At 32.2% G+C, this 12704-nt stretch overlaps 1 protein-coding gene across 2 annotated transcripts in view; it reads left to right on the top strand.

Moving 5' to 3' along the window:
- LAMA2 (laminin subunit alpha 2) overlaps nt 1–12704 on the top strand; it is a 493622-nt gene that overhangs the window by 423008 nt on the left and 57910 nt on the right. For both annotated transcript variants that reach the window (XM_006926157.1, XM_006926158.1), the window contains exons 42-45: nt 3265–3381; nt 4864–5046; nt 6626–6631; nt 9046–9200. In XM_006926157.1, coding sequence (XP_006926219.1) covers nt 3265–3381; nt 4864–5046; nt 6626–6631; nt 9046–9200 — 461 coding nt within the window. The remainder of the gene's footprint in view (nt 1–3264; nt 3382–4863; nt 5047–6625; nt 6632–9045; nt 9201–12704) is intronic.

Below are 12704 nucleotides of genomic sequence, written 5' to 3' on the forward strand. Positions count from 1 at the left end.
TAGTTAAAAATCCTCTATCTTCCTTTCCTGTTCCTGTTCTTCCCAGACAAAATAAGTGAAGATTGTTCTTCAGCTGCCAGTGGCCTGCTAGTTCCTCTAAAAACGCAGGTTCATGACCTCCAAAAAGGGTGGACACACAGTCAGATCAGAACTGTTACAACTGTTATATAAGACATTGTCTCTCTTGGTCTGTCTGTTCTGGGTACCAGAAAATTGCTGAAAACAACAGTCTTCAATATTATTTACTGTTGGCAAATAACAGTCTTCCCTAGTTCAGTTTGCTTAAGTATTTTTTTTAAACTGTTTTAAGTAACAAAACAGAAATATCTGCACAGAGAAAACAATTTAGCTGCACAATCAGGTATAAATTGAAAGATTTTAGTACACTGCTCTTCACAGCACCATTAACTCTCTTACTTGTTCTATTCCTAGTTCCTAACTGTCATAAGTTCTGTCAAGGTTCTCTGGTATGTTTTTCCCACCTACCCACCACCAGAACTGCCCTGCCAAATTTGTGTTTATATGTCAGCATAAATAGGATATGCCTTGCTTATTTTCTTAGAAAGGTCTTAAGGGTCTTTTTGTTTTCATATCAGCACCTACTCATCTATTTCTTTTTAAAGACTGCAATATATACCATTGCGTAGATATGCCATATTGCTATAAACAGTCCCCTAATACTGAGCTTTTCTGGCTATTTCGAATATAGATCTAATAATCATCCTGAAAGATATATATTAATATACTTTTACAAGCATATCCAGAGGGTAAATTTCTGGCAGTAGAACTGTTGGGCAAAATAACCTTTCTATTTAAAATTCTAATAAATTTATTGACTTGCTTTTCACAAAATGACATCAATTTGTACTTCTACCAACACTCTTGTGAACACTTGGTATTATCAGACATTTGACTTTTCCCAGTCTGATAGATGAGAAATGATATCTCACTCTTCGTTTGCTTTTTTCCCTTGATAAAAGTTATTTATTGAAGAATATGTTTAGATATAAATCACTTTCCTCATTTGCAATAAGATTGTGAAAGGACCCACAAAGAGACAGTCTGATTAATTCAGTCCTCTGTAGATTGCTTCCCTGGCAGATTTTTTTCTGTTGAAATATCTTTGGGGCATGTGCCCCCTACTCTTTGAGGTGGTTGTCACATCTTTTAATTCTTCTCTCATTTCTTGAGGCTGGAATTCCAAGAGCAGAGTACCAGCATGGTCAGGTTCTGTGTCTGATGAGGGTCTGCTTCGTGGTTCATAAATGGCCATCTTCTGCATGTAACCTTAGATGGCCAAAGGGCACTTTACAGTTCTTTAATTATGATAATGTTGGGTGTTTTATTTTAATTTGGTAATTAATTATTTCTATTTGTTTTATTGTGAACTACCTATTTATATGTTTTTCTCATTATCTTTTAAAATGTACAACACTTTACACATTTGCCTGCCATTTGGCATGTAGGCATTGCTAATCCTCTATGAATCATTCTAATTTATAATTATATATATGATAATATATATATATCTATATGATATATATATATATATATGATATAGATATATATATATATGGGAATCTTATGAGATATATCTAGATATGTAGATACCTTATACCCTGTTTTCATTACCAGTCAAGAGCATAATAATTTCTGGAATGAGATTTCTTGGACTTGAATTCCAATTCTGCCATTTACTAACCATGCAAATTTAGGAAACTTAATATTCTGAGCTTCCGTTGGAGATGGTAATAGTATATGCATCATAAAAATTATTGCGAGGATTAAATAAAATAATCCAACAAAGCTGACAAACACTAAATGTGATACATACACACACCCAGTGACTGCTGGTCATTCCTCTCACTAAGTGTGGCCAGGCCAGACCAAGTGGAACTAAGTTATACCCTCCTTCCTCACCCTTTCTCAATGCGCTTCCTTACTTGGGGACTCTGCCTTTTATTTAAGTTTTGCATTTCTGTGAGGTAATTTAAAATATTCAAATGCATCTTCCAAGGGAACAAATAATATAGCATAATGAGCTGTTTAAAATATATTCAGGAAACAATGTGCTTTATTCAGTCGGGATAGGTAAAAAGAATTGAAGGAAGCATAGAGTTTTGCATCTTTTTTTATTCAGTTCCATTGTTCACTAATAAATGATGTAAGAAAAAAAGACAGAATCAATCTTAAGAAAAATTTGCAGTTTGATACATATCTAAGCTAATATTTGTAAACGTACATTCTTTTATAAGCAGATTAGATCTTTATTTTCTTTCCCCTAAAACATTTTATAAATTTTGTGCTTTATATTATCATTACACTCAAACACTGAACTACTTAGTTATTATTATAATACAAGCTAACCTAAAGTTTTGGACAATGTTAAAAACTAGTGGAAAGAAACTGGAAAATTTACATTTGTAATATTACATTATATCTACTAAATGACATGTTTTAATGTTAAAGAAAGATGCTTAAGTAGCAAGAAAAAGCTTATGTAAAGCTTATTTAAAGACAATTTGTAAAATATTTTCTCTATTTAAAAAAATGATAGTTTAGCGGTAATGTGCAAGAAGTTGTTTCTATATGAGATGAAGAAGTACTAATTAGAAGTTATAAAACAGACATGGGGATTTAGAGTATAGCATAGGGTATACAGTCAACATTACTGTAATGATTGTGTATAGTGCCAGATGACTGCTAGAGTAATCAAGGGGATCACTTCACAGCTTGTATAAATGTCTAACAAAAAAAGAAAGAGAGAGAGGAAAAGAAAAAAAAAACACACAAATATTAGTAAGTGAGGTTTACTGAAATTAGGGGATTCTGCTTAACAACCCTATCTATTTGAGATTTTTAGACTGATCCAGTGTTCCTTTTTGGTAATAATTTTTTTTTAATGCGATGTTAATGGGAGTGATGTCAAGATGACTTCATTACAAATGCAGTAAAAGACTGATTCTTTTGAAATTTTTCTCCAGGAAAACCATCAAATTAAGTCAGATAAAGATGAGACACCAAGAAGAAAACATAATTGTCCAACATGTTAAAGTGTCAGATGGTCATATAAACACATATTTTACATTATGATCTGAAATATATTTATGGACAGATGCCAATAAATTAAATGAATTAAATCAATTGTCTTACTTTTTATTAACTTTATATTAAAATAATCTGAAATTGTATATCCAGGTATAAGCTCAGAATGATTAAAATTGTTTCATCTTTTTTGTCTGTTTGTTTGTTTTCTGTTTATAGAAAATGGTGACAATTTGAATGGCTTGAAAACCAGATTAGAAATTGCTGATGTTAGAAATGGTGATCTCCTGAGAGCTCTGAATGACACTTTGGGAAAGTTATCAGCAATTCCAAATGGTAAACATTTAAGACACTGCAAACTGTGTCATTTGACCTGAACTATTAAAGACTGTTGTATCTTTTACCACTTTTTCTAACATTACACTTATATTTTTATCAGAATATTAGATAACCAGTTTTCTTATTAATTCTTCTTTGTGAGAATGAGAAACTAAATACTTTATACTATGTCATTCCTTTATCACTTGTTACTTTAGCTGACATCTGTAGGACTATGTTACAAAATGTAAGATATAGCTATCTCATTATTGCATTGTTGTTCCATGTTTCAGCCTGGGAAATCTTTTATTAACAGAAAATAATAAAATCATATAAACACTGTTCTCTAAAATGTTGACATGCTACCACAAAGTCACAGTTTATTACTGTACCTACAGTAAAAGGTGAGAGCCAACTACCTCAACACATATTTCTTGGCAAAGTTCAGTTCCTTAAATGTTTCAGCTTTCAAAAATATTAATGGTTGAACCAGGTCTGCAGTATCTTCCTACCTATTACAAGTAGTTGAAGTTACTGCTTGGTATTCGTTCCTGAAAACACCATTCTTTTAGAGTTAGTATTTTTGTATTTTCTGTAGCATGACATAATAACAAGTGTCGCTTACATTTACTGAGTGCTTACTCAATATGCTTATGTTAAGTGCATGTAATCCTCATACTAATCTTACAAGGTGAATAGCATTATTATCCCCACTTTACAGGTGGAAATCTGAGACATAGGATACTGAAAGCCATTATTTAAAGTACATATATGAAATTTAAACCCCAATTCAGAGCCTTTGGTCTTAACTACTAATCTGTACATACTAGTAGGCTTATATATGTATAGTATATTTTCTTTATACAAATATGATCAAGTAAACAAATGTATGTATTTATACAACATAGAAAATAGCAAAAATATTAATGATTAATACTTTTTTAACATTAAATAAATGTAAGTACCTTTCCAGATTTTCCTATAACCCCTTCAATAATAAGGACATACATTGAAAATTTCCAAGTCCAAAAACAAATATAAAGACACGAATACATGGTCTGACATACCTGAAAAAGTGTGTTGTGTATCATTACCTTTAAATCGAAATAAATTTTTCTCTCCCCATCACCCCTTTTCATGGATGTGAAGATTAAACCTTAAGCCTGCTTTTGATGAAGCTATATAACTCATGTGGATAAATTCCTCTATTTAATATGTTCAAGAGCAAATCACAATATGCTCTTCTATAATGGACATTTAGAATAATCACTTTGCTATCTTAAGAGCTAATCGGGTACTCATACCAAAGGTTCCTGAGAAAATTTATTTTAGCTAAAAATTTGCTTCATTTGCTACAACTGAATGAGACCAAGTGCAGTCTTTCCCTTTGCACGTGTGCTCCTGAGGTCAGCCAGCTGCAGCCTTTACTTCGACAAGCATGGATTAAACCACTAACTCTAGATCTTTTGTTTTGTTCCTCATACCCTCTTCTGCTGACAGACACAGTCGCTAAACTGCAAGCCATTAAGGACAAAGCAAGACAAGCCAACGACACAGCAAAAGATGTACTGGCACAAATTAAAGCTCTCCACCAGAACCTTGATGGCCTGAAGAAAAATTACAATCAACTAGCAGACAGCGTAGCCAAAACAAATGCTGTGGTTAAAGATCCTTCAAAAAACAGTAAGAATCCCATTTTTTCATTTTGATGATGTCATTTGTCACACTATAAAAGTATCTCAGACTCATATTGTTAGATATGGAAAAGACTTTTGTAGTGATGTAGTCTGTCCTCATTTCATAGCCAGGGCTCAGGAGTTGAGTGTCCTGCAGCTCCAGAACAAGAATCTAAGTCTCTTAGCTTTGCCTCACTGATTTTTTCCATCTAAATTGTGTCCAATTGACAGGAAAGTAGGATTTCTCAAAGTTTGTATGATATTTGGTACAGGGAATGCCAAATACTTTTTAATCCTACACAATAAACAAAAACTTTTTTCGATTATCCTCAAAGCTTATGAAGTTCCATAGAATATAGAGGTCAAGGAGCTTACTTATTAGCAGTCCTGTTAGAACATGATATTAAAATGATATCAACTTGAAATGTATTAAAATTCAAAAATACTTATATTTTATTATTTAGATTCCAGTTAGTTAACATTTTGGGGCAATTAAAGCATTTATCTAGTTTACCAAGAAAAATATTTCTTTATGTCTTTTGTATATTGAGTCAAGTTATATTGAGTTAGTAAGAATTTACTGAGAAATGTGGGATAACTTACTATAATGATAATTTAAATTATTAAGTATAGTCAGTAAACATTAAGAATATTTTTCCATTCTGTCAAGTGGTAAAATGTTATCTTATTATGTGATTTCACTGAAGGAGATGCTTGATTTTTTTTGTAACTTTTCATTCTCAAGAGACTAGCTCTCTTTCTACACCAACATTTGCATTGGGTATCAAAATATCTGTAGAGCACAACCACAAAAATCCTGTTATTGCCAGTATATGCTACATAATTCAGATGCTGTTTGGGGAGGAAGGCTGATTTTTCAGCACCCTAGGCTCAAATCAAATGCTAATGATGCTATGAAATAATAGATACTACTAGCATGACTCCATGAGCGAGGAAGAGTGTAAACACATAAAATGTGCACTTCAAAGCTAGATAGATTTATTCCTAACCATTTCCTTAAGGAAGAAAAAAAGAGATACAATGTTTTTTTTCTTATATAAGCCCAAACATAGCTTCTCCATATAGTTCAAAGATTCCATCTGAATAAATGGTTCAGAAGCATGCCAAATCACATTTTCATCAAAAAAAATAAATGAAAATAAGTTTTAAAGTAAATATCACTCTCTTTTACTTATTTTGTAATTTAAGATATTATTTTATTCAATTTCAAATTTATTCTTAACTGATAATAGCCTTTTCATATTATCTCTAACTTTTTTGATCCTATTCTCCATCAAGATAGTTAATTATCTGTATTATTAATTAAACTGGGGTTGTTTTCAATGTATTAAAACATTATAATGAAGTTTCTTTAAGTATGAACAGTAGCCTCTAAATTACATATTTTTGTATATTTTCATTTGATAGCACTAGTTTGAGGTAAAATGAGATGCATTTATAAGTAGTAAAGTGGTGAAAAGTACCGTTTTTTTTTTTATGTTACTACTTTATAACATCTGTTAAAAATATTTCCCCATGAATGTTCTAATTTCTTTTGTTTTACTTCCATATGAAATTACCTGCAGAAATCAGTATGTATATGTTTACTTATATCTCTTTAGTAACTATTATGCTTGATTGCCTATTACAAAAATTTCAGCTCTGCATGTTAGTTACCATGTTTTAGTATTGCTTTAGACATTGTATAGCTAGCTATTCTTTTCAGTGTCACAGTGTTAATACTAGACATATAAAAAGAATTTTTCTTTACAAAAAGTTAGTATGTGGATGAATTTTATATACTTGTAAAGAATAGTATTTGGAGAAGCACATAATAAGATAAATGAAATCTTAACAAATGAACAACTAGTGGGATATAAACATATTCTCTTTTAAACATCCCATAATTTAAATTCAAAGTCAAAAATAAAACTGCAAAATAGAAAAGAATAATAATAAAATCCAACATAAAACCTGAGAAGGCTCTCCTCAGCAGAAAACGAATATGATTACATAACTAAATAAGCATTGAAATAATTTAGGCAATTCTATAAGTCAGATAGAATAAAATTAACTAAAACGAAGATGAAAAAATAATGAATTAGAAGAAAAATAATCTAAGAGGTGAATCTTTAGAAATGTAAAGATAAAAAAATGTAGATGGTTGGCAATATTAATCAAGAAAAATAAAGCACAAATAGGCAAACTTCTCTAGAAGATATAACTAAATAAGAGAGGAAATATAACACAGAAGAGGGTACTTGGAAAAACTGCATGCTAATAAAACTTGAAGCTTAAAAGAGATAATTTTCTAGAAAAACATCGTTATCAAAATTTATCTTCAGAAGTGATTTACAAATCTACACAGTCAAATAAGTTTTCAAAAACTGCACAAGAAAGCATCAGACTCAATATCGCAGATGATTTATCTTTAAACCTTCAAGAAAATAATTTCCATATGACTTAAACTTACCCAGAGGATAGAAGAGAAAACAAGCGAAGGAGTGGGAGAACCTCCAGATTCCATTTTGGAATATTTGATAGAAACTTCTGGGAGCTTTAGAAGAAAAGAGTCCGTTATCTGCTTAAGCCTAAGTAGCCTTTGCTTAACCTCTTTTTCTTTCTCATGAATTTAATCTAAATTCTTTTCCCTTAACTCTAGAATAATTCGTAGAATATTAGCGTAATATTAGAAAATAAAAGGAAGGGGAAAAATGGACAAACGGTTGATTAAAAGTATACAACACAAAAGGGGTAATCGTGTTGATGTTGAATATCTATATTATATAATTCTATAAAAGGGCTTTGACCCCTGCATTTACCTGCATTAAAGGAAGAAAATACTCAGTCCTTGATCTAGCAACTCTTTTAAGTTAATAAGGAATGTTTAAGTTAATAAGAAATCTATGTTCTTTTTAAACATCACTAGCGATATAACTCATAGTTATGAGCATGATTTCAAAATACTTACTTCAAGACCTCATTCAAAAATAGTAATTTCTTTTCTTTTGAGCACATTTGATTCATTCCTGAGGATTAGTTCTCAGTGGTGCGATGTCAGCCAGAGAGCAGAACTTTCATAGTCTAGCAGGGCATATAGCCTTGGACCTTAAGCGGTTTCACTTTTTCATCAGGGTCACAGTGACAGAAAACAGAATAATACATGCTCTATCAGATAATAAATGATATAGTTGGATAATACTGCCAGCATCCTAGAGCTAGAATAATTGGTTTTCCATGTGTCATTTGCCCTCCTATGAGAAACACATGCTGAAACTCTGTGGATCAGTGACAACCTTCCATTATTTTAAGGTTAAACCCCTTTTGAAATTATCAATATTCAATCTTTTTTTTACCTATCAGAATGGCAGTTTAATATGGTTCAACTTAATATAGAGAGCAGGATAATCAACTATTCTTCAAAATGAAAATGAACTGCAGCATAAAGATTTAATTAAAGTATAAAATAGGCCTTTAGTCTAAGGGTTGTTCAACACTGAAGGGTTTTCAGAAGACATTTTGATAGCTTCTCTATTTAAGATGTGCAAATAAAGACATTGAGAAAAAGAAAGAAAACCAATTTTGTGTGAGAAACCTGATTTAAATACAGGTCTAGCTTAGACAGACTAGGTGACATTTTAAAGACACTTTTATTTTCTTGATTCTATGAATAAAGCTCTTTTCTGTAAAGGTTAGCTTTTTGGCTGAAGCTAAAAATTAGGCATTGAATTAAGTTTGTCATATTCTTAACCTTCAATGCTAACTTTCAACTTAATCGCAAAGCCAGTGCTTGCCCTTCTTACTCTAACATCTCCTCCTCTGGCCTGCTTGAGTCCCAATTAACATATTCCCGTTTGCCATCACAAGCTGCTTCAACAGTCATGGCCTTGCTTTTGTCATGTGGATCAAATGAAATTATTTCAATTATTTAGTTATGCATATGCTATTTTAATTTCTCAGTGTGTGCATATGTGTGCGTGGTATATGCTAACCTTGTTCTATGCAGTTGCAGATGCAGGTGCCACTGTCAAAAACCTAGAACAAGAAGCTGATCGACTGACAGATAAACTCAAACCCATCAAGGAACTTGAGGATAACCTGAGAAAAAACATTTCTGAAATAAAGGAACTCATAAACCAAGCCCGAAAACAAGCCAATTCTGTAAGCTGTTTTTATTTTCAGTATCAGTAACTGGTCGTAATTTGGGATATCATTGCCAGAAGGAATGCCTTCACCCAATGTATCCTGTTGAACGATCTCTGGTTCTTTTTCTTTAACTTGGAGTTATTTTGGGAGGAAGTGGAAAATGGAAGTTTAAATTTTTTTTTCATAAATTTCTAAAGACATTTCTTGAGAACAGTGATCACCACTCACTGTTTTAGAAATGGAAAGTCTGTTATATTTTATTATTATTTGAATATAGTAATACAGATAGCAAGAACAGAAACCTTATTTTTGTATACTAAAAAAGCATGGGTGAGAGTGCCTTGTTCTTGATTAAAGCGAAAAAAGGCCAACCAGTAGGATTGTAGCTTGTCTACATATTTTTTTATCTAAGTACCAGCAAAAACAAAAATTATTTTGGTTACAAACAGTTTTACAGTTTATTGGGGTTTTTTGTTGTTTTGTTTTGTTTTACATTTTAGAGTAAGACTAGGAAACACCTAATTTGTCTCAAAATTTTGCTCTTTCTTAATCCAATTAGAAGACCAGTAGGATAGAAGCAGAATTTCCTAGAAGGTAGCATCCTAATGAACCAGAACAGAATTAAGTGCCAGTGAGAAAATTTATCTAGCTGAATAGTCATCCCATGATGACTTTAGAAATATAAAGAAAAAGAATGTTTTTATGTTGTCAGGTTTAAACTCAAATCTTTTTAGATATTCAAATCAATTCCATTTTCTCAGCAACCATGGAGGTAGAATGACCAGAAATCACCTTTCTAATCCATCAATGTATATTTTTTAGTAGTGGCCAAGAATATTATGCTGAGTGACAATATATTCTTTTCACACCTTTATGCATATCTAATATCTCTAAAAAAGGCCAAAATAATAAAGTTGTACTTTGAAAGGAATTCATGATTAACTGAAGAGAAACTAAGAAACTGACAAAAAAGATTAGTGAAGATGATGTACATAAGTTCAGAGTAAAAGAGCAGATAGGGTTGCAAAGACATATATTGAGCTACAATATGAAAACCATGTAGGCAATATGATGACAGGTCATCATTGTATATGTGAAGCACAAAGTAAAAATAAAGCAAATCTTACTCCAAGGTTTGGAGTTAGATATCTAAGATTTAGCCGATGTAGGAAAAGCATCTCCTATGTTCAAGGCTACTTGCTGTGTGGTACGCAAAGATGAATGAGGAACTCACAAAGTTTACAATGTAGTAGAAGAAATAAGACATGTACACAGATAACGCTAAGGTAAAGCAGAATAATCTGCTACATTGTGTGAACAATGAGAAGTGCTATGAAGTTCCGAGAGCTAGTAGGAGTGCGATTTCCTAAAGTAAGGGATTTCAGCCAGGCTTTGAAGTGGGATAGTGCTGGACATGAGAGCGGGGAGGGGAAGGAAGGACAGCATTCTGAGAAGAGGGAATAGCTTGAGCCAGGGCAGAGAGAGAAGATAGTTTCAGGGTCATTTCATGAAAAAAGCAGTCTAGTTTGCCAAGGTTATTAGTAAAGTGAACATTAAACTTGAAAGGTTACTGGAAGCCAGGTCTTGTCAGGCCCCGAGTAAGTTAAGCAGTTTCATTTAGCTGCGATTGTACCTGAGACAAATCTCATTGGTAAGGAGAAGCTGAAAGTTCTTGATCATGAAATGTAATATAATCAGAGCTGAGCTTTTGAATATGAATCTGGAAGTAGTTTGTGGGATAGATGAGAGAAACAAGAAGGAAGAAAGCAAATTTAATAAGTGGCAGTGGCAAGAAAAAGGAAGAGCTTAATATACCACTCCTGCGTTTTGCAGTATTAAGTTTGAAGAAGCAATAATAACAAATATTCTATTGTGAATCACATACTTAACCACATTTTCTGGCTTAGTTATCAAGTGGTGAAATCTGGACATTTTTATTATGTCTTCATTGTAAAGAAATTTAAAAATTTCCATATATGTATCAGTTATGAGAGCTTTCCCACTCTACCCACCCCACCCCACCCCACCCCCCAGGGGGAAAGATAAAATTCTGGCAGGAAAATATATAAAATCTATCTCAAAACAGAAAATGAAAGAAAGGCATAAAAATATTACTAGAAAAGTGACCATTGTCTATGCCTCTTAAGGAAATTTTTAGTCACTTTTGGAAATAGAAGTTACAATAAAATGCCTTACTTTTTGTAAAATATCAGAAATATGTAAACAGCCAATTTTTTTTTCAGATGAGTGTAGTACTAATTGAAGATGACATTTGCCTAATTTATAAACATATTCGTAATCTAGTGTGAGTGTCTAATACATACTTAACGTGACCAAGAAATTAAAGACATTTATTTTAAAGCAGCTTTTTTTTTTTTGGTTTGTTGACTTAAAAATTGAATGGCTAATATTCTTTTTAAATAAATGGCCTAATTACTAGATGAAAAATGCAGTAAAATCCCAATAATGGGATCCTCAGTAATGCTTAACTGAGTTCATGAGGATAAATTGGTAAATGATGTCTATAAGAACTGCCTTAGAGATACCTAATGCTTAGTGATTTTTGTTTAGAAGTCTTACTAAGGATTCACATTAGAAATCACAATAGTTGATAGAACCAAATATCTTAAGAGGACGTTTGTGTTTTAGAAATCTCTCTCCTCTTCTGAGGGATATATCCTAGAGATTTCACCCAGAGAAATTTATAAATGCTATACTTAGATTTGCCTGTTCAAATTAGTTAAAAGAAATATCAATAACGGTAAAGAAAAACACAAAATATTTAAATGGAGAGATTAGTAGCTATGGACTGGCTACCAACAATTAGGGCTGCCTGAATTTTTTAGGTACTGAAATATAAACCAGAAAACAGAAAATCCAGAGGCTTTTGTATATAAATGTATAAGAGTTGACCAATAGGTTACTTTACAAGATTAATTTCTGGCATATTGGATATAACAGCATCATTTTGTTCAGAGAACTATATTTTTAGGTAAGTAAAGTGTGCTATAGAATAGATAAATTCTAATGCTTAGTGACATTAAATACTCTTAGCTTTAAAATGGCTAACTTCTTAGACTTTTAAATCTCAGATGGAGTTTCCCCCGTGCTCTGTCTTCTAACTTTAACGACCCCCTTTTCAAATCGTTAATCATGTAATCTCCTATCATTTCTATCAGGCATACCTAAGCAAGCACAGAAACTCATGCTGTGAACAAACATGCACTCCACCTATATACAGTCATTTCTTCTCTTAACAGTAACCAAGGAGTATTATAACAAAAATAAGTTATTTATGATAAAACTAGCCATAAGATGGCTCTATGGCCAAGCTTATAAAGCATACACTAAATAAAGATAAAACAAACCATACACAGAGTTACTTTCGACTATTAATCCAGCCCCACCGGTACTTTGGATATGATTCCTGCCAGAAATAGCTCAATCTGTTCTACTCATGAATTCCAGTCAGACCTTGATTTCTTCTTGATCTTATGATGTCAGTGGTGCTGATAGCCT

The sequence above is a fragment of the Pteropus alecto genome, unplaced genomic scaffold (assembly GCF_000325575.1).
Source record: "Pteropus alecto unplaced genomic scaffold, ASM32557v1 scaffold79, whole genome shotgun sequence".
NCBI lineage: Eukaryota > Metazoa > Chordata > Mammalia > Chiroptera > Pteropodidae > Pteropus > Pteropus alecto.